At 47.1% G+C, this 18,270-nt stretch overlaps 3 protein-coding genes across 6 annotated transcripts; 2 read left to right on the top strand and 1 right to left on the bottom strand.

Annotated features, from left to right (window-relative positions):
• The first annotated feature begins 43 nt into the window (after positions 1-43).
• Positions 44-2,965, top strand: C4H1orf56 (chromosome 4 C1orf56 homolog). Of its 2 annotated transcripts, none has more exons than XM_058539105.1 (2): positions 44-1,114; positions 2,003-2,965. In XM_058539105.1, exons 1-2 carry the CDS (start codon positions 110-112, stop codon positions 2,021-2,023), a joined length of 1,026 nt encoding a protein of 341 aa, XP_058395088.1. In that variant the 5' UTR covers positions 44-109; the 3' UTR covers positions 2,024-2,965. The 2 variants fall into 2 exon arrangements, with proteins under 2 accessions (XP_058395088.1, XP_058395089.1); XM_058539106.1 differs by having other exon boundaries at positions 44-902.
• Positions 2,966-3,980: 1,015 nt separating this feature from the next.
• On the bottom strand, positions 3,981-10,929 carry CDC42SE1 (CDC42 small effector 1). Of its 2 annotated transcripts, XM_058539111.1 has the most exons (5): positions 10,683-10,780; positions 7,178-7,492; positions 6,533-6,643; positions 5,478-5,566; positions 3,981-5,183 (listed from the first exon to the last, which is right to left on the bottom strand). In XM_058539111.1, the coding sequence occupies exons 2-4, from the start codon at positions 7,229-7,231 to the stop codon at positions 5,492-5,494; spliced, it is 240 nt and encodes a 79-aa protein (XP_058395094.1). In that variant the 5' UTR covers positions 7,232-7,492; positions 10,683-10,780; the 3' UTR covers positions 3,981-5,183; positions 5,478-5,491. The 2 variants fall into 2 exon arrangements, with proteins under 2 accessions (XP_058395094.1, XP_058395093.1); XM_058539110.1 differs by lacking the exons at positions 3,981-5,183; positions 5,478-5,566; positions 6,533-6,643 and having other exon boundaries at positions 10,683-10,929.
• MLLT11 (MLLT11 transcription factor 7 cofactor) lies at positions 9,692-17,152 on the top strand. 2 transcript variants are annotated; one of them, XM_058539112.1, is made up of 3 exons: positions 9,692-10,422; positions 11,553-11,724; positions 15,816-17,152. In XM_058539112.1, the coding sequence occupies exon 3, from the start codon at positions 15,822-15,824 to the stop codon at positions 16,092-16,094; it is 273 nt and encodes a 90-aa protein (XP_058395095.1). In that variant the 5' UTR covers positions 9,692-10,422; positions 11,553-11,724; positions 15,816-15,821; the 3' UTR covers positions 16,095-17,152. The 2 variants fall into 2 exon arrangements, with proteins under 2 accessions (XP_058395095.1, XP_058395096.1); XM_058539113.1 differs by lacking the exon at positions 9,692-10,422 and adding an exon at positions 10,676-10,780.
• The last annotated feature ends 1,118 nt before the right edge of the window (positions 17,153-18,270 follow it).

The raw sequence follows: 18,270 nt of genomic DNA on the forward strand, positions 1-18,270 counted from the left end.
AGGCTTCCGTTCAAACGACCCGGTGGTCGAGAGCGGAAGGGAGGGAGAGAAGGTAGGAGCCCCGGCCTCCCTCACTGGCCTCCCTCCCAACACCACACCGCCCAGCCCCATGGTCCCCGCCGCCGGCGCGCTGCTCTGGGCCCTGCTGCTGAGTCTGGGGCTCCAGGCGGCGGGGGCCCAAGGCCTGACTCCGACGGGGATGCAGCGGGTCAGTTTCCGCTTTGGGGGCCCTATGACCCGCAGCTACCGGACCACCGCCCGGACTGGTGTTCCCCGGAGGATGAGGGTAACAATAGAGGATGAGGATGACCTTGCGGCCGAGGCCGACCGCCTGGCCGGCCCGGCCGCTGCCGAGCTCTTGGCCTCCACAGTGTTCACAGGCGTCAGCCGGTCGCGTTTGTTGCAGGAGGAGGATGGGTCTTTGGAAGAGGGGGTTGTGATTAATGCCGGAAAGAGTAACACCAGGTCGGAGACTCCCAATATGGATTCCAGTACAGCGAGGGGGCCCAGCTCGAGGTTTACAGCGAATAGCCACGAGCCGGAAATCAGGCTGACTTCGAGCCCGCCGCCCTCCACCTGGAGGTCTAGTGGGGACCTGCCACACTCCGAGAGTACCCTGAACCAGTGGTCAACAGCAGGGTCCACGCCGAACCCGTGGCCACCACCCTCGCCCACAGCCATGCCACCTTCCGAGGATCTGCGGCTGGTGCTGATGCCCTGGGGCCCGTGGCACTGCCACTGCAAGTCAGGCACCATGAGCCGGACCCGGGCCGGGAAGCTGCATGGCCTTTCAGGACGCCTTCGAGTTGGGGCGCTGAGCCAGCTCCGCACTGAGCACCGGCCTTGTACCTACCAGCAATGTCCCTGCAACCGGCTTCGGGAGGAGTGCCCCCTTGACTCAGGTCTCTGTCCTGACACCAGCTGCACCACTCAGACCACTACCACCACCACCACCACTAGCTCCATGCCCCCACTCAGCACCAGACTCAGACCCACCCCCTTCCCCCTCTCCAGCCCCAGCCCCAGCCCAGCCCTTGCTTTTTGGAAACGGGTCAGGATTGGGCTGGAGGATATTTGGAACAGCCTCTCTTCAGTGTTCACAGAGATGCAACCAGTAAGTGTTTGGTGATGAGCCAGGAACCTTGTTGATGGATCTGAAGTCCTGATATCCAAAACCCTGTTGCTAAACCAGCCAGTCTGCTTGCATGAGCTGTTACTTACCTGTTTGGTTATTGATTCATAATATGCATTGGTCATTCGCATTACTGTTAGCCATTGATTCCACCTATGATTTCTTGGGCAACTGCTGGTTGGTTATTAGGCAACGTGTATTGTTGGTCATTAGATGATTATTGACCAAATTGTTAAGACTGCAGATATATAAAGAATTCTTGATGCACAGATAATTAGTGGATATAGAAGCTATTGTTTTAAGCTTATTAATGCAGCTTAACAGTAACAACAGCCAATTTTTGAGACCTTACTCTGTGCACTTTACCCGGATCAATCCTTACAACAATGCTATGAAGAAGTGGGGGTTTACAAAGCTAGTAAGTGGCTGAGTCACAGCAGGATTTAAACCGGGTTTGTTTGACACTAGTGCCAATGCTCTTAACCACCACTATCCCAAAGAACTGTCCTTCTGGGATTATTCCCAGCAACGTAAGAATTCTCAAGGAAGGACAGTCCTCTGCTTTACCGAAAGAGCTACCAATAGTTCTGATTGACCTGACAAAATATTCTCAATTGATAGGATGACAGGACCTTTGGGGAGAGGGGAGGACAATAAAATGTATACTTGGTCATTTTTCTGGTTTCTGTTTTCGTATTTCTCCTCGTGTGTCCAATACCATTATTCAATACAAAAAAGAAGCATTAATAGGGGGCAGAGGTGTTGAGGGAAAGAAGGTTTGTGGGGAGAGGAAGATGAAGCAAGGAAGGGAGGAGAATATAGATGTGGTTATAATATTTCCCCTTTTCTCTCTTTTCTTTCCTTACTCAGATAGAAAGAAACCAGAGGTAATGGCCACTTCATCTGCAAGAAGAGGTGTTGGCATCTCAACCTCTCCTTCCATTTCAATCCCAGCACCCACTGGATATTTTTAGTACAGAAAAACAAAACTAGAAAAAACAGTTGTTTGGTCTTGTTTTTTTTGCAGAGGTATCTGAGGGAGGAGAGACCATAAATCTCTTGAACCTTAAAACTGAACTGTGTAGCTAACAGCATCTGGCTTGGTCCCTTCCCCTGTTCCCCAAGATAAAATGTTGATGTTGCTCATCTTCCTCATTTCCAAAGTTGTTTTTAAATGAGTACTTCTTTAAAGACTTGAAAAATCTCAGATGAATGACAAGAAAAGGGAACAGGAAGAACAAAGAGTTGAGCCCTTGGAAGATGATGGTGGTCTTCTCTTTGCCTTCACAACACTTAGCCTTCTCTCCTCGGAAAGGGCAATGTTGGTACAAAATTCCATGTCAGCCACTTTCTAGGAGTACCTTCTTCAACTATATCTATCCTTTAGCCCAACACACACCTATAGTGATTACTCTGCGACTATTTTGCTTAAATTTTTTATTTGAAAAATGTATTTAAAAGTCCAACAAAATTTTAATATAAATTATGACTCTCAAACCCATCCCCACCACTCTAAATATCGTAAAAGTGATGGTAGCATACACGTTAGAGAAGTAGCTAACAGCAAGAGAGCACCAAAGAAAAGAAGATTGTGTCCAAAGAATAGGCATTAGAATAAGGCTGAAGATCAGGGTGACCAGAGATTCCAGGAGTCCCCCATCTTTCCACCCTATCCTGTTGAACCTTCAAATCTAGTATAACCCTCAGGCTACTGAGCTACTTTAGGGCAAAAAGATGCACTACTTTCAGAGCAACTAGCTGGACTGGAACTGAGAGCAGATTGGGAATGTCTCTGTATGACCAATCTTAGACCCTGAAACACTGCGGGAAACACACTGAAATTTGAAAAAATTAGAACTTCAGTCACTCCAGGTGGGGGCAAACTGGATGGATGGTGGAATCATCAGAGCGGATACTAGTTCCCACATTCTTGACCCCCACTATCATCAAACAGGATGCTTCCTGTTACTGAGCTAAGGAGAGACCCCCGCCTTCTTATCTCAGAGCAAGCAGGAGCTCATCTGTCCTGTTCTGCCTTCCCAGTCAACCTGCAAGGAAGAGGCCAGAACAAAAAACACCTGAGAAAACTGAAAGTGCCTAAAGACCCTGCTCCTATATTACTTTCCCACCTAAAGCAGACTCTTCAGCCAGGTGGGGAGTGGGACCCGGTCTTCAGACAAACCTCCCTGAGTCTTATTTGTGTCTGGTTCTAGGACTAGGGCACAGAAATAGAGCTTAAAATTTGGGAAGGATACGCTGGGGTGTCTGCGGCTCTACCACTTTTCTGTTCCTCCCTTCCCCAATCCCACCATACCTTGTTCATGCCTCTACACCGCAGGAACCCCTCCTCCAGAGAGCAAGAATGGAGAAGCACAGTGCACGTCCACCACAGAGACACGAACCCATACAAGCACAAGCAACACATTGAATGAAGAATTGTTTGGAGATAATGTTAAGCCCTATTGAGCCTACTTTACGAGGGGGCCTAGTTCATCCAGGGCTCAGGCTTAGGATGAACAATGAGATGGGGGTAGGGTGGGGGGTGGAAATCACTTGAGAGAAAAATATCTTGACTCTAGAGCAGTGGCTCTCAACTGGGGGTGATCTTGTCCCCTAGGAGACATTTGGCAATGTCCAGAGATATTTTTGTTTGTCATAACTAGGGTGGGCCAGGGATGCTCCCAAACATCGTATGATGCATAGGACAGTCCCCCACTACACAGAATTATCCAGCCTCAAATGTCCAAAGTGCCTAGGTTGAGAAGCCTTGCTCTAGAGGTTGCCCTGCTCCCATGCTGTGAGGATCTTAAGATCCCTAAACTCATAGATGATGATTTTTTTGTGTGTGTGTGAGGAAGATCAGCCCTGAGCTAACATCTGTCGCCAATCCTCCTCTTTTTGCTGAGGAAGACTGGCCCTGGGCTAACATCCGTGCCCATCTTCCTCCACTTTATATGGGATGCCGCCACAGCATGGCTTGATTAGCGGCGCATCGGTGTGTCCCCAGGATCCGAACCCCGGGCCACCGCAGCAGAGCGCACACACTTAACCGCTACGCCCCCGGGCCGGCCCTCAGATGATTATTTTCAACCTATTTCTCTCACTGCTTCTGCCATCCTCAATGGCCAGGAAGTCCACCCTGAGACATAACTCCTAATTTTGCTGCATTCTGAGTTTCTCTCCAGCTCCCTCTTCCTCCTCTCACCTGGGCCAGCAGGGAGGTTGGCAGAGGGCAGGCCAAGTCCCCAAGACTTAAATGGAATGTCATTAGGTTAAGATCCACCTCTTACCTTAACTCATATTCAGTGGGAAACAATAAGGTTCCTAAAAGGGATGGGGTTAACAGCGGAGGTAGTAGTAGGATGGGGGTAATTAAGAGAACTCATCTTAAATTAAAATTTTAATTAATTAAAAAAAAAAAAAGAGAGATGTTGGGAAGCTAGCAATGCTACAGAAACAGAGAGTTAGAGGCCTAACTAGAGAAAGACCCTGGTACTGGCAGAGAGATATTGAGGGACTGTGAGCTTAAGGTCTGAGATCTACAGAGAAAGAGTAGACTAGGCAGTGGTCACCCTCTCAGCCTCTGCTTGATGTCTGCTTCAGTCCACTCCAAGAGGAAAGAGGAGAAGGCAGGGAGGTAGGGAGTTTCTCAGCAAAGCCAGCTTCAGCTTTGGTAATCTCACCCACCTGCCCCATTTAAGGAGTTCCAGGTTAAGAGTTTAAAAACAAGTGGCACCTAGACCGTCATTCAGGAGAAGGGAACTCATTCCAGTTTCCCAGAAAACTCCTATCTCAGATCTGAGAGTGTCCAGGGCTTCAGCTGAGCTCCTCTGGCCAACCAGTAGTCATTTGGTCAGTCCTGCTGCCTTGACCCCATCTCCAGGAGGGGCTCTAGCCAGAGAGAATAGAGGGAGTCCAGCCCCCAAGCCTTTTGAGGCACTATTAGGGGAACAGGGAAAAGAGAGGCCCTGGGGTCACTGGTTGTAGGAGGCATCTGGTAGGGGCAGCATCTCTTCTGGGCTGGACAGAGTAGGGTTTCAGACAGCAGAACCTGATTAAAAAAAAAAAAAAAAGAAGGAAGGAGCATTAGACTCAAAGAAAACAGAGGCCTTAGGGAGAAGGCGCCACCTAGTGCAGACGCTGAACTATTTCCACAGTGTGCTCTCCTTTATTTCTATGTGTCTGCACGTCCCTTTCTGGATCCTACATTCTTGATTCTTCCATTCTACTTCTTTTTCCCCCTGCTCACTTCCCATTCTTGCAGAGGATCAGGGTTCTGAGGCAGGGCATCAGCATGTGTTGGCAGGGGCCTGGAGGTGCTGGATGGGTTTCTCTAGTCACTCACCTTTCCTGTTGGAGCTACAAGCCCCTAGAATTGCTCCATGGCCTGTCTCGGTTTCCCTTGGATCTCATCTGCTCCTGAACTGCACCTGTCTGTGAAAAAGCTCATGTGAGATCCCCTCCTAAGTCTTCATATCACACAGTTAAGAGATCTCCCTTGTGCCCTCCATCGAAGAGGTTGACCCCATCTCCCTGATGATAAAATCAATCTGAAAAGGTTAAAACTGTCATTCCTCCAAGGGAAGTCTCAGTGCCTCCCTTCACACCGACCTTCATGAGGATTAGATAAAATGGGTCTTCTACTAATAAGATCCTCTCACAAAGGACTGTCTCATATTTATCTGAGTTTCACATGGTGAAAAAGACTCCTTCACTATCTCCAGGCCCATTTCCCTTATTTTGAGAGCAGAAAGGCATATTAGACATTATTTAGGACAGAAGTGCTCAGGCTTTTTTGTGCCCCAACCTCCCAATCACAACATGACTTACTATGGCACTAAGATAGCAATTCTTAATTAACAGAAGGAAGGGTTATAGTTTTTGGAAAAAGCCCTCCAACTAACTTTTTTTTTTGCTGAGGACCATTAGCCTTGAGCTAACATCTATTGCCAATCTTCCTCTTTTTTTTGCTTGAGGAAGATTCACCCTGAGCTAACATCCGTGCCAATCTTCCCCTACTTTATACATGGGTTCCCACCACAGCATGGCTGACAAGTGGTGTAGTTCCACACCCAGGATCCAAACCCACAAACCCAGGCCGCCAAAGCAGAGCATGCCGAACTAAACCACTATGCCATGGGGCCGGCCCCTCCAAGTAACTCTTAAGACATATCTCCCCCATCCCAATAAAGAACAATCTGCTCATTGTAAAGATGAGGGAGCCTAGGCCAGAGATCTGAAATGCCAGGTCTCAGGTTTATGCAGCTAATGACCAGGACTAGAATCCTAGCTTCTTGCTTCTACCTTGACTATTTGATTAAGTCCCCTGTTTGAACTTTCAAAAAGGGGAATAGTTCTAGGCTACAATCCTTTATCAACCTCTCCCCATTCCCTTGTTACCATGGCAAGTCCATCTCCGGCCCCCATTTCCCCAGAGCCAATGTGAGTCAGGTGGACAAAATTCATTGGTTCCCCAATCATGGTCCGGTCAATTCGTCTCCTCTTCTTCTTCTGCTTGGAGAAAACAGGTGAGTTATATCTTAAGCTCCCTCCTCTGGTCACAGTGGAGGAAGGGAAGAGTCTTGAAAACCACTAAGGGAAGAGCTAAGGGCCTAGTGGGAAAGGGGATGAGGCATTGTAACAGGGAAATCACTAGAGTATGAAAGGCAAGGCTGGAACAACATAAACACAGGGAGGACACAGGCAGGGTGGTGAGGGCAGTGGCCTGCAGAGTGAATACTGGACAAAGAAAGGACATGTCAAAGTCACCTCTGGCTGATGAGGAAACAATGGGGGAAACTGACAGATATTAGGCTCCACCTACAACCCCTACCAAACTCAGAATGGACAGGAACAGGAAGTGATAGCTAGGATATCACCGAGTCCCCTTTATTCCATGTACATACCTGCCCGGCCATAGAAACTATCCTGACAGAAAGGGAGGAAAGAACTGTGCTTTTGAAACAGCAGACCCTAGATGGTGTGTCTACTCCACGGTATGCGGTAACTGATTTCTGTGTGTTGGGTGGGGGTGGGGAGACTCACCGGCTGGGGTTTCTCTACCACGCAGCAGCCCAGTTTGTGCCAAAATTCACTCATGTTCCCTGATGGTTCCAGTTTCACTCCTCTGCTTGAGGCCCCAGTGGGCTCTTCCTCTGGTGCCTTGACCGCCTACTCCTCTATCCCCTCGGGTGTAATAACACCCTGGGTTCACTCAGCTGGATGGGTCTAGAGACAGTGGAGTCCTTGGAACCCTTAGCTGAGCAGTGAAGGTCAGCGTATCTGACCTGAGAGACTAGCAGGCTCAGAGAGTGGGGTGGGCAGGCAGGCACAAGGTTATGTCTTCTTCAGACTTGGAAGCTTGGATGAGCAGAAAGTAAAGAGAAAAGAAAGGTTAATGAGAAACACCCCCCACTCCTTGAAGAAGCTTCCTGATGAGCCCATATCTTCTCATTCTCCCCTAAAGGCCCTAGTCCTGTACCCAACACTAACCTCCTCCAAACATAAGAACCTCAGAGTGTGACTCTCAGAGAAAGGAAAAGAACCAGAAGGACACTAAGGGGTTAAGGAGCAGTAGGTGTTGGTAACAAGGGAGAAGAAAGGAGCTAGAAGCATTTAGAGTGAGAGGACGGGTGGGGACCAAAGGATAGTGGCAGAAATGAGCAAAGTCTGGGGGTGCTAAAAGCTCCACCTCCCTCCTCCCTGGGTTTGGGGCAGAAGGGGAGGGGCATCTAAGTGACTATGAAGAGGAAATGGTGGTTTTTTGTTCTCACAAACAAGGCCTCACCCCTGTCCCTCCCTTTTTCCTTACCTTACCCTCAACAGCCAGATTTTCTGTAAGACCAAGAGAGGCCTTGAATACCTAGGTCCTAGGTGACTAACTGCAGCAGGCTGGACTTCAAGAAAGACTTTCTACAGTGAGGAATTTCTTCCTTCTCTCTTCCCTGCCCTTATTCTCCTTCATTTCCCTCAACTGATATCCAAATCCTCCTAGAAGCCATTTAACAGTTCCATTATTATTTGACCTTGAGATCCTTCCTGAAGGCTGTATACATTCTGTTTATCTGTGTCCTGCATCACTGCACTCCAGTGTGCACCTTCGGTTGCACATATGTGGCTAGCCACATCTCCATGTGCGTGTCCTGTATAGATTATCTGTGCACAGGTTGTAGGCACATGTGCCAGGTATCTTGTGTCCCATGAGAAATCTTTTCCCAGCCTCCCCACCCTCTTCACATGTCCTATCGTGCCACTCTGCTCTGCCTCACACCCCATAGTGCCTGGGCCTCCCTCCCTCACTCCCTCCTCCCCTCATGCTGTGACCTGTTCTCTCCTCCCTCCTCACCACTTCCACTCCCAAGCTTCATCAGCCAACCAGACACAAGGAACTTTCCAATAGCATTAGTGTCCAAGGAAGAACTTTCTCCCCTTTTCATTATTGCCACCCTTTTTCTTTTTGCCAGCCAGCGTAGGGCACACCTGGGTTTCCTCTATTCTCACTGCATTTCCCCAGTCCTATAATACAGGCAGCCTCAAAGATTCCAAACAGGGCAGTTTCATGAATATGACACTTTAGCATGAATAGGAATCTCCCTTACCTCCAGGCCTGGAACTCTGATGCTCTGGCACCCTAGACTGATCAGACTGATCTAAGAACTGAGAGGTTTTTTTTTTTTAACAGCCTTGAGATAAGATCACACAAACACTGAGATACAGCTTCTAGGGGAGGGAAGGACCCAGGAGTCTGGGCTTTCTCTTACTTCCCTTCCCACCACTGGACGGGAGGAGTAATGAGACAGGGCGGAAGTCAGAATGCAGCTGTCCAGAGAGGAGGGCTGTGGTCAGTGGGGAAATCAGTCAGTCACAGGGTTTGTCATGATGTTGGTGGTGGTGGGTGGTAAGGGATGGAGGTGGGGGGAATGAAGAAAACAATGAAGAATCAGAGGAAACCCCCAACCAGACAGGCTGTACTGAGACTGCACTCTCCCCCAACACCCCCCCCACCCCACCCCCACCCCGTGCTCAAAGCTGAGTGGACAGAAGTGGATGCTGGGAGGAGAGAGGAGAGAAGAGGGGGAGGAGGAAAGAGAGGGAAAGGAGCAGTGGAGGGAACAAGGACGTTTCTGTTCCTTTTCCAGGGACCTGGCCAGAGCTGGGCGGAGGGAAAGTGTGTGTGGGACTTGGCATGAAATGACCAATGATGATGAGAAGTGACCGGGAAATTCCATTCCCTAGGATATAGGACACAAGGGTCTCTATAACTTGGGAGTGAGGTCAAAGTGTGGAGAAGACTGGGCAGGGTGAATGTGGTGGTGAGGGTGGGGGAACAAGGCCAGAAAAGGAAGTAAGAGCCACTGGCTGCCATTCTCCTTCTTTAAAATATCTAGAGAAGAGTGGGTTGAGGAAAAATGAAGTCCTGAGCTGGTAAACTCAGGAGGAAGAGGCACCCGAATCCACTGCCCACTATTTTAACCCCACAGTGAAAGGGAAGGGTTTGGGAAAATAACAGGAGAGATCAGGATTAGATCGCCTAAGGCCATATCCCGACAGCTAAGTAGCGCTGAGAACTGGGCCTGAATCCCAAATAGGAAGAGTGAAATATGGAGCTGGGAAAGACACCAAGGTCACACAGGGCTTAAGAGCTTCAAAACTATTGGGGAGTGAGCAGGAGATGGGATGGAAGAAAGGTTCCAGGGAGGAAGGATGTACAGAGGTAGTTCCCTGGTCCCGTTCTAGCCCCAGACCGGTTTTCCCGGTCCCACCACCTCCAGCCCCAAGGCCTCCAACCCGCTGCCTGACAAGCCTTCACAAGAAGCAGCTGGAGAGAAAGAGAAAGAGAAAGAGGATTGAGAGAAAGGAGTGGGCAATTCTGGCTATAAGCCCAGGGCTGCAGCTGGTCCCCTGTGGAGACCTCCAGACATGGAGGGCTGCTGAGGGGCTCTAGAGAAGTAGGGATGGACCCCACTTTTCAGTCAAGTGACAGGCATTTGCCCCAGCACTAACCGTGCCCTTCCCCAGGAAAGGTCTTGTGGGGGCTTAAGAGGAAACAGAGCTAGGCCCTAAGCTCCAGCTCCCCTTCCCCAATATATTCAGTTACATAGACTCCATTTCCGCCCACCCCTCAACACTACCCAGAAATTCTCTACTCCTCCCAACGCTGAACTAGAATTGGGACCTCTCTGTGAATCTTTCGGACTCTGTCACTATCTTCCGTGGCTGCCCGGGTCTCAGATTTAGACCTTCCAGGACCCAGCTTTGCTTCACTTTGTCTGGCACAAGCCACCACCAAGGTTAGTGAGTCTCGAAGGAGACCTTCACCCCCTCCCGCCTCCCCCCACCACTCCAGTCCCTTCTACTCTTCAGCGGCCTCAGCCTGCGCACCGCACGAACGTGGATGGGGACTGTTACTCAGGGAACTCACCCCTTTTCCCACCGACCCAGCATCTCAACAGCCCTGGACACCCTCCTCCCCCACCCCCAGCATCCGGTGCGTCTCCGCCTGGCTGGGCAGGCGGGGCGCACCCGCCGGGAACCGGCTCCACGGCCTCACCTGCTCTGCTGCGGCATCGAGGCGTCCGGCTGCAGCTGCGGGGGGGCTCCGGCTCAATGCCCGCCAGTGTGGGGCTCCCGGGCTCGCTCCTCAGCGCGGTAGGGGAGCCGAGGGCGGGCCGGCAGAGGTGGGGCTGGCCGAGGGCGGAAACGGCGGCGACGCGATTACGAAACCCGTCCGGCTGGGAGCCGGGCGCACAGCTCCCCCCTGGACTGCTGAGGCACTGCACCATGGAGGGACGTGGGAGGGGGCCTCGGAAGCCCCCGAGGGCCGCCGTCCCTGCTGGGCGAACCCGGGAATGTGGACCCCTCGAGAAGGGCCTGGCTCCCAAGCTGGGCCCCCCGGAATCGTTCCCTTTGTACGCCAGGCATTGAGGGGCAAAACGAATAGGAGCCCCCAAATCCCCCGGACCCAAGTTCAGAGATTCGCAGACGTACACACACACCCCAATTTTCTTGTGCTCTACCCAAAAGGGAATAGGACTAGGTTTATTTACCCATTGTGAGGGTGCGGAGGAGAAGGGGTTGGAGGAAGGGATGGAGAATTCTTCTGATTCTCAAATACACTTTGTAACGTGAAATCCTTAAATTGGGGAATAAAGGGACACTCCTCCATTATTGTCTAGAGTTAAGATTTTTATCCATAAGCCTAAAATTAGAGGACAATTAACTGCTCATCCATTGCACACTCGGTCAGCATGGGGTGCTGGAAGACCTTGGGAATAATTGCGCAGACCAATAAATTTACAGAGATGCTTTAATCCTGTCTCCCTCCCTAAAGTGTTCTGGAACCTATCATTTGAATTAGCCGAGTCAGGGAGGGAGGGGGCGGGGTGTCCTTCCGCCCTTCTTAGGAGGGGCTGCATTGCAGGGGGAGACTGAGCCGACACGGACAGACTCCGTCACTGAGGAGGGAGAGGGAGTAAGAAGACAAAGCCGTCCAAGCCCCAACGGCTTTCTTTTTGTCCAGCCCAGAGCAGACACCGGAGCCCCCGAGGTACTCCCTCCATCTTTGGAACACGCTAGTAATTCATTGATAACAGGTAAACTAAACGGAAGGAGGGGGACAGGGGGCTGCAAAGATAGAACAGCTGCTTCTGGTTAGGTTGAAGACCCCAAATAAGGATGAGGTTGGGAGACAGTTCAAGAGGAGAGATGGTGGCTCTATGAACAATAGGTAGTTATTTGTTCCCTGTTTTACATCTCTTTGCTAAGATCTCCATCCATGCCTTATAATCCTTTACATAGACATTAATTTCTAGCAATTTACATGTACTTATCATTTCTCAGCATTTATCTCATTTCAAGTATCTATTTGCCTATAATTTATTGTGTATTTTATTATCTTCAGTCTAGTTATATATCTTCTTTTTCAAGCTATAATTTGTTCTACTAGTTTTTTGATGAAATCTCTAGTCCTATTGTATCGTTCTAGCCTCTACTTCCCTATATTTCCAGTTTTTTCCTGTAGTGTTCCATTGACGTGTCTACCCCTCACCCCAAACTTCTTTGTCTCTGTAGGAGGGAGTTTGGGTGGAGGGATATGAGATAATATTGAGAGTAATCCTGACCTCTCTTTTAACAGTCTCCTTCTCCCCATCTCAAACATTAGCTCCAAAGAAAGAAGCCACTTGAGGTAGGAAGGTGGGGGCCTCTGTGTTGGAGAACTGCCTGATCCCATATTGAAATCAGTACAGCCCACAAGAGCTAGGTATGGGGGCAGATTCTGGAAAAGGAATGCTTATTTGCAGCCCAGTGGAATAGCTGGAGAAAGGACATGGCTAATAGGAAAATCCACGCCCAGAATGAGGCACATATAATGAGATGCCAGAGAGCTTCCATTCCCCTCCAACACCATCTCTTGTCCTTCCTCCCTATGGTGGCAGGATGACACAGCAAGGCCCTGTTGGGTGGGCCCTGGATTCCTGCAGAGGGTCTGGACAAAAGGTATTTTTGTGTCTGTGCAGCTCAGAGAGTGGTTTGTTTTTTTTTTTTTTACTATATATTTGCTAATCATGTATTTCTAAGAATAGACAAAATGATATTTAGAAATTACCTTTGCCTAAAATATCTGGATAATTTAAAATGAAGGATAGTGGGAAGCATTTATTGAGTATATATTGCACAAGGCACTGTTCAAGCCCTTCAAGATAAGTAAAAGAGATGTAAAGATAGATGAGGTATGGGTGGAAAACATTTAGGGAGAGGAAGAGAAAGCTAGCTGAAAGGGACCTCTTGCAAAATTTGGGGACCTGAGAATTAAATCCATACTATATTAAATAAAAAATTTTCATTACTAATGAATGTAATGTAAATGGCATTTTAGCTTCAATTTTCTGTGTAGTCAATGTTCTTGGCTTGATTTTAAATGCCACATATGCTTGTATGAGTGTCTTTCTAGAACGCATTTGGTACTCTCTGTACATGTCTCTGAGTCAATGCACAGCTAGAGATTTTAGGCCAAGTTAATATTTTGTAAAATTTCCTTTAGCTTTTTTAATTGCAAGATAAGCTCTGCCGGACGCTCAGGGATTATTTGGGTGGTTTTTATACATACTCTGGTCGTAAGAGGAGTCAGTCTGTCAAAGAGCTTTTTCTCTTTCTCAGATTTTAGCTTGCTCTCTACTGCCTTTTGCATTTTCACCATTCAGATCAAAATCACAGGAATAATCAACACCTAAACCCACTGAATATCTGTTCTTCAGGAACTAAGAATTCTTGCAAGTTTTGAGCATATTGGTATAGGATTATATAAAACTGTAGACAACTATCTATGTACAACACATCAAAAAAGGACCAGATTGGGAATTATGAGACCTGGGTTCTATCCAAACTGGCTGGAAGGCTTCATAAGTCAATAGATAATTTCTAAGGTGTTTTCTAGTCTTAAAAGTCTATGATCTTTTTCCCGATGATTCTGTTTTTTAAAGAGCCTATTATATGCCAGCCTTATACTAAGCTTGCTCTGGGAGGGGACTGGGCGGGGAGGGGAGGATATAAAAGAACCAGCTAGATAGGCAAATAACTGGTAATATTAGTTTAAAAATCCCTATGGCTAGAAGTCAGTAACAATATTGACTCCTAAGGTTTGCTTCTTAGGATCTCTGTGGTTCCAAACCTAAGCTGGGGTTGGTTGGTTGATAGGTACAATCATTTTTTGTAGCTCTCTTTTCTGCACACGTCTCTGCAAATTACTCTGGAGATGATCAGAGCTGAATATCATAGGATGATGACCTCACCTTTCCAACATGCTCCCCTACCCTGTTCCAGTCCCTGCATCACCCTCCTTCTAAGCAGCTTCTCTGCTGAGTAATGCTCAGTTCCCAGGGTTTATTTTGGAGCTTGAACCTAAGAAGAACAAGAGCAACTCAGACTTTGCCTTTAACATTAAAAACATCCTAGTCTACCCAGTCACCATTCCTAAAGCCCCTACACTCACACATAACCGTGTTTAGACTAAGGCTTTCTTTTTCTGCCTTAGTAGAGACATTTCACATTATATGGGGTTATAGAGTTTCTGTAGTGTAGTGGTTATCATGTTCACCTAACACATTATATGGGGGCATTTTACAACCTATTTAAGGCCACTATTTAGGAGTCTCAAGGCCTGGTGGGAGCCAATGAAGTGTGTTGGTAGGCCTTTTGAAATGGAGGTTCTATTTTTGGAGATGGTGGAATGTTCTACTCTTTTGGGAACATTTCAACTAATGCTTTTGCCCCTTCCCCTGGCTAGTAAGCAGCAGGGCGGAGGCTGCAGGGAGGTATAATAGTCATAACATCAGGGTGTGGGTGGGATGAGCAGAAAAGGTGATCAAAGTACTCATTAAAGCATGGAAAAGTAACTAATTCTGTTAAAGGCCTTTCTCCTTCCAATCTAAAGTTTACTTTCTTTACCTGGAATTTCCAATCCATCTGCTCTCACTATCATCAGGTATATTTTAGCATAAAGATCAGAGAAAAAAAATCCTTTTATAGCATAGGAAAATTCTTTTAGCACCTGGGGTTTGTTCTGGAAAGGTAAGCTAGAGAGAAATAGATAGGCTGTTAAGGCTTATCTTTGGGCTAATAGATGGGAATGGCAAGGTATTCACTGTATTAAATAAAGAATGAAGGAAAATTACGGGGCCACCCCGTGGCTTAGCGGTTAAGTGCGCGCGCTCCGCTACTGACGGCCTGGGTTCGGATCTCGGGCGCACACCAACTCACCGCTTCTCCGGCCATGCTGAGGCGGCCTCCCACGTACAGCAACTAGAAGGACGTGCAACTATGACATACAACTATCTGCTGGGGCTTTGGGGAGAAAAAGGAGGAGGATTGGCAATAGATGCTAGCTCAGAGCCTGTCTTCCTCAGCAGAAAGAGGAGGATTGGCATGGATGTTAGCTCAGGGATGATCTTCCTCGAGAAAAAAAAAAAAAAAAGAATGAGGGAAAATTAATCAGCAGCCTTGGATGTCTTCTGTGTGCAAAGCCTAGCACTTGTGAAGAAGGTACAAAGTAGACTGGTTTTTACCCTTTGGGAAACTCTCAGTCTCTTGAAAGAGATAAGACTATCCCTATACAAGACACATAGCAGTGATTTGTAACCCCAAACTGATATAGTCAGGTAAAACTCTACAGAGTGTTGGGGGAGATGCTGGAAGAAATAGGGTAGATGGAGCTGAGTAAATTTAAGGAAGTCCTACTGGAAGAGTTAAGTTTATAGTAGGGTGTAAGGAAGAAGTCAAGTATTTGCAAATATAATAGGAATTTAGGGGAAAGACTCTTCTAGGGACTTGAATGGAGTCTCGACACTTGGGTAATATTTTAAGATGGAGAGTGGAGAGAGTTAACCAAGACAGGAATAAGCATAACTGTAGCAGAGAATGTACTACTGTTAGGAAGAATGGGGCCAGATTCTGGAAGGCCTTGAAAACCAGACCCAAGATCAACTTGAAATAGTAGGCAGTAAATAAGTCATTCCAAGATGGGGAGACGTTAGGAAATGGTAACAGAGGAAGAGTTCCCAAAGCTTGTCCTAGGGAACTTGGATTACCTACAGAGGCAAATGGGGATGTAAAGTTTCTAAGTAAGGAAAGGCCATGGGCCACAAAGAGATTGCTATAACATTAATATTGACAAGTGGTTTCTTTCTAGGAAGTTATGAGGGACCCTGTGAGTAGCCAGTACAGCTCCTTTCTTTTCTGGAGGATGCCTATTCCAGAACTGGATCTGTCGGAGCTGGAAGGCCTGGGTCTGTCAGATACATCCGCCTACAAGATCAAGGACAGCAGCGTTGGCAAAATGACCGGGCAAGCAACTGAAGCAGAGCAGGAGAAAAACCCTGAAGGCGATGCCCTCCTTGAGTACAGCACCTTCAACTTCTGGAGAGCTCCCATTGCCAGCATCCACTCCTTCGAATTGGACTTGCTATAAGCCCAAGACTTCTCTTTCCCACCACCTTGCTCTCATTGTCATCTCTTTCAAGCCCCTTCCTTTCCACTCTTTTCCCCTATTAATCTTGCTCTCTCCCCTCTATTGTGTTGAGGTGGTGGGGATGAATCTGCCTAGACTTGTCTTGTGTTATTTATTTATTTATCTATCTATCTATCTGTCTTTCTTTCTTTCTTTTCACTTTCTCTCAAAAGCCCTCAAGTCACAAAGTAAAGGGTTCAAGCAATGGAGTATTGGGTCACAAGGATTCCTCCTTTCCCCCTCAGATATTAATTCCAGAAAACAGTCTTGATGGGGGCACTAGAGCATAGTATAGCAGTGCAGTAGAGGAAAATGGAGGACTGATTTTTCACTTCATTTTAATCTGCTTCAGAGATTGCCCAAACCTTCCTAATTTCCTCCTCCAGGCCAGTAAACACAAATATTTCCTCAAGGGTTGATGAAGACCTTGTAAGTTTTAATTTGGGATTATCTGCTACAAGACAGTAGGATTTCTAAAAGGCTAAGGTGATAAGTAAGACTCTTTTTTGATCTTAGCTTCTTGTAATACACTCCTTTCTCAGAGAAATTGGGAGTAAAGGTATAAAACAAGAGGAAATAATACATCATAGAAAATGAAAATAGGGGAAAGCACTGAATCATTTCAGAAATAGCTAAGCTCTCTGAAAAGGGTGTTCCTTCTTCAAGCCTACTCACTTCACAACTTTGCTCCTGTAGGTTGAAAACTATAGCTGAAGAAACTCTCTCTGATTTCAAATCTTAAGATGCAATCTTGCTGACTATTATGATAATTTGTGAAGTTCTGATTCTATTGCTAAAAGGCAAGGGGTTTGGTTCTTAGTATTTTAGTCTTGCCCTCCTACATTTGCAATGTATAATACTGATCAATGGGCCTCAGGCACAGTTCTTCAGCTACCTTGAGACCATGAAGTGAACAATTATATTCTAACCCTACAACTTGTCCCCACTGCTTCCCAAAATTATTGCTGCTGATTTGTGCTGCCATTTACTCATTTCTTTAATAAAGACATTCAATCCCAGGACTGGATTCTAGTTTTCTCTCTCTTCACAGGGAAGCAGTATAGACCTCAGGAATTAGTCTTGCCTTCACGTTCAGTTTATATAATTTTATCTTCCTAATATTCAACTTTGAGGAAGAATGATTTGGGTTGCCTTTATACATTAAAATGGTGAACTTCAGATTGAACAGATAGGTAACCAAAAAAAAAGGCAAAATCAATTTAAAATTATACAGTATTTAGGGAGAAAGCTGCAACCAATCACTCTTCTGCCTGCCCACTGACTACCAACATATTTGAGGTAATACTTCTAGATGCCTCAGAAGGCACCTGTGACACCAAATCTGCCCTTCATTATCTCAGCCTAGGCACCTAACAAAATAAACGAATTCACCCAAATATGTTACCTGCTTATCTATAACTCACCTCATTTCAAAGAAAAACAAAACTATCCGGACCAATTTACACGTAGTTTTTGGGAGCCTACTATATGAAAGGCACTGAGTCAGACAATATAAGAGGATGTAAACAGGAATGAGACAAGATTTTCACTCTCAAACTTAAAAAAAGGAGGCCAAAAATACCAACATGGATACTACTGGGGCAGTATGCCATAAATCGTTCAAAGATGATATGAACAGGATGATCCAGATAAGTTCAGAAAAGGAGGAGATATGTACGTCTTCCTCGTAGGTTTTGAAAGGCCCACCATCAACGACAAAAGCCAAAATCTAATAAAGAATGGAGCAGTGATCTGTCTATTTTTATTTTTACTTCTTCTTGAAGGTCTTCATTCCCGACCTCTTGCTGTCCCTTAGTCATGGCGATTGGTGGATGGAGATGGGAATCAACTGTTTGGTAAATAAAATGCCTAAGTGGATTTGCACATTCATGCTCCATCCTCTTCCAGGGCCCCCCAAAAGTAATGACTCCGTTGTTTTCACTGTACGCGCTGACAGCTTGGCTCTGGGGTCCTTACATTCAGGCTGTAACCGGAAATAGGTGCGTCAGGCACCACAGCTCAATTCACACGCAAAGCCAGGAAAGTCCCAAACAACTTCACCCGAGGTTGAAAGGTAAACAAGGTTTAACCGTCAATCCTAAGGCTGGCCCCACAAGAAGCACGAAGTCCAACGTAA

Source organism: Diceros bicornis, chromosome 4 (genome assembly GCF_020826845.1).
Source record: "Diceros bicornis minor isolate mBicDic1 chromosome 4, mDicBic1.mat.cur, whole genome shotgun sequence".
NCBI lineage: Eukaryota > Metazoa > Chordata > Mammalia > Perissodactyla > Rhinocerotidae > Diceros > Diceros bicornis.

Bases quoted from the DNA above. Each gene is read 5' to 3' on its own strand.
- MLLT11 (XM_058539112.1), top strand. From the start codon at position 15,822: ATGAGGGACCCTGTGAGTAGCCAGTACAGCTCCTTTCTTTTCTGGAGG.
- CDC42SE1 (XM_058539110.1), bottom strand. From the start codon at position 10,914: ATGGTGCAGTGCCTCAGCAGTCCAGGGGGGAGCTGTGCGCCCGGCTCC. The intron at 7,493-10,682 runs GTGAGGCCGTGG...TGCTCATCCAAG, and splicing joins TCGATGCCGCAGCAGAGCAG to CTTCCAAGTCTGAAGAAGAC.
- C4H1orf56 (XM_058539105.1), top strand. From the start codon at position 110: ATGGTCCCCGCCGCCGGCGCGCTGCTCTGGGCCCTGCTGCTGAGTCTG. The intron at 1,115-2,002 runs GTAAGTGTTTGG...TTCCTTACTCAG, and splicing joins TGTTCACAGAGATGCAACCA to ATAGAAAGAAACCAGAGGTA.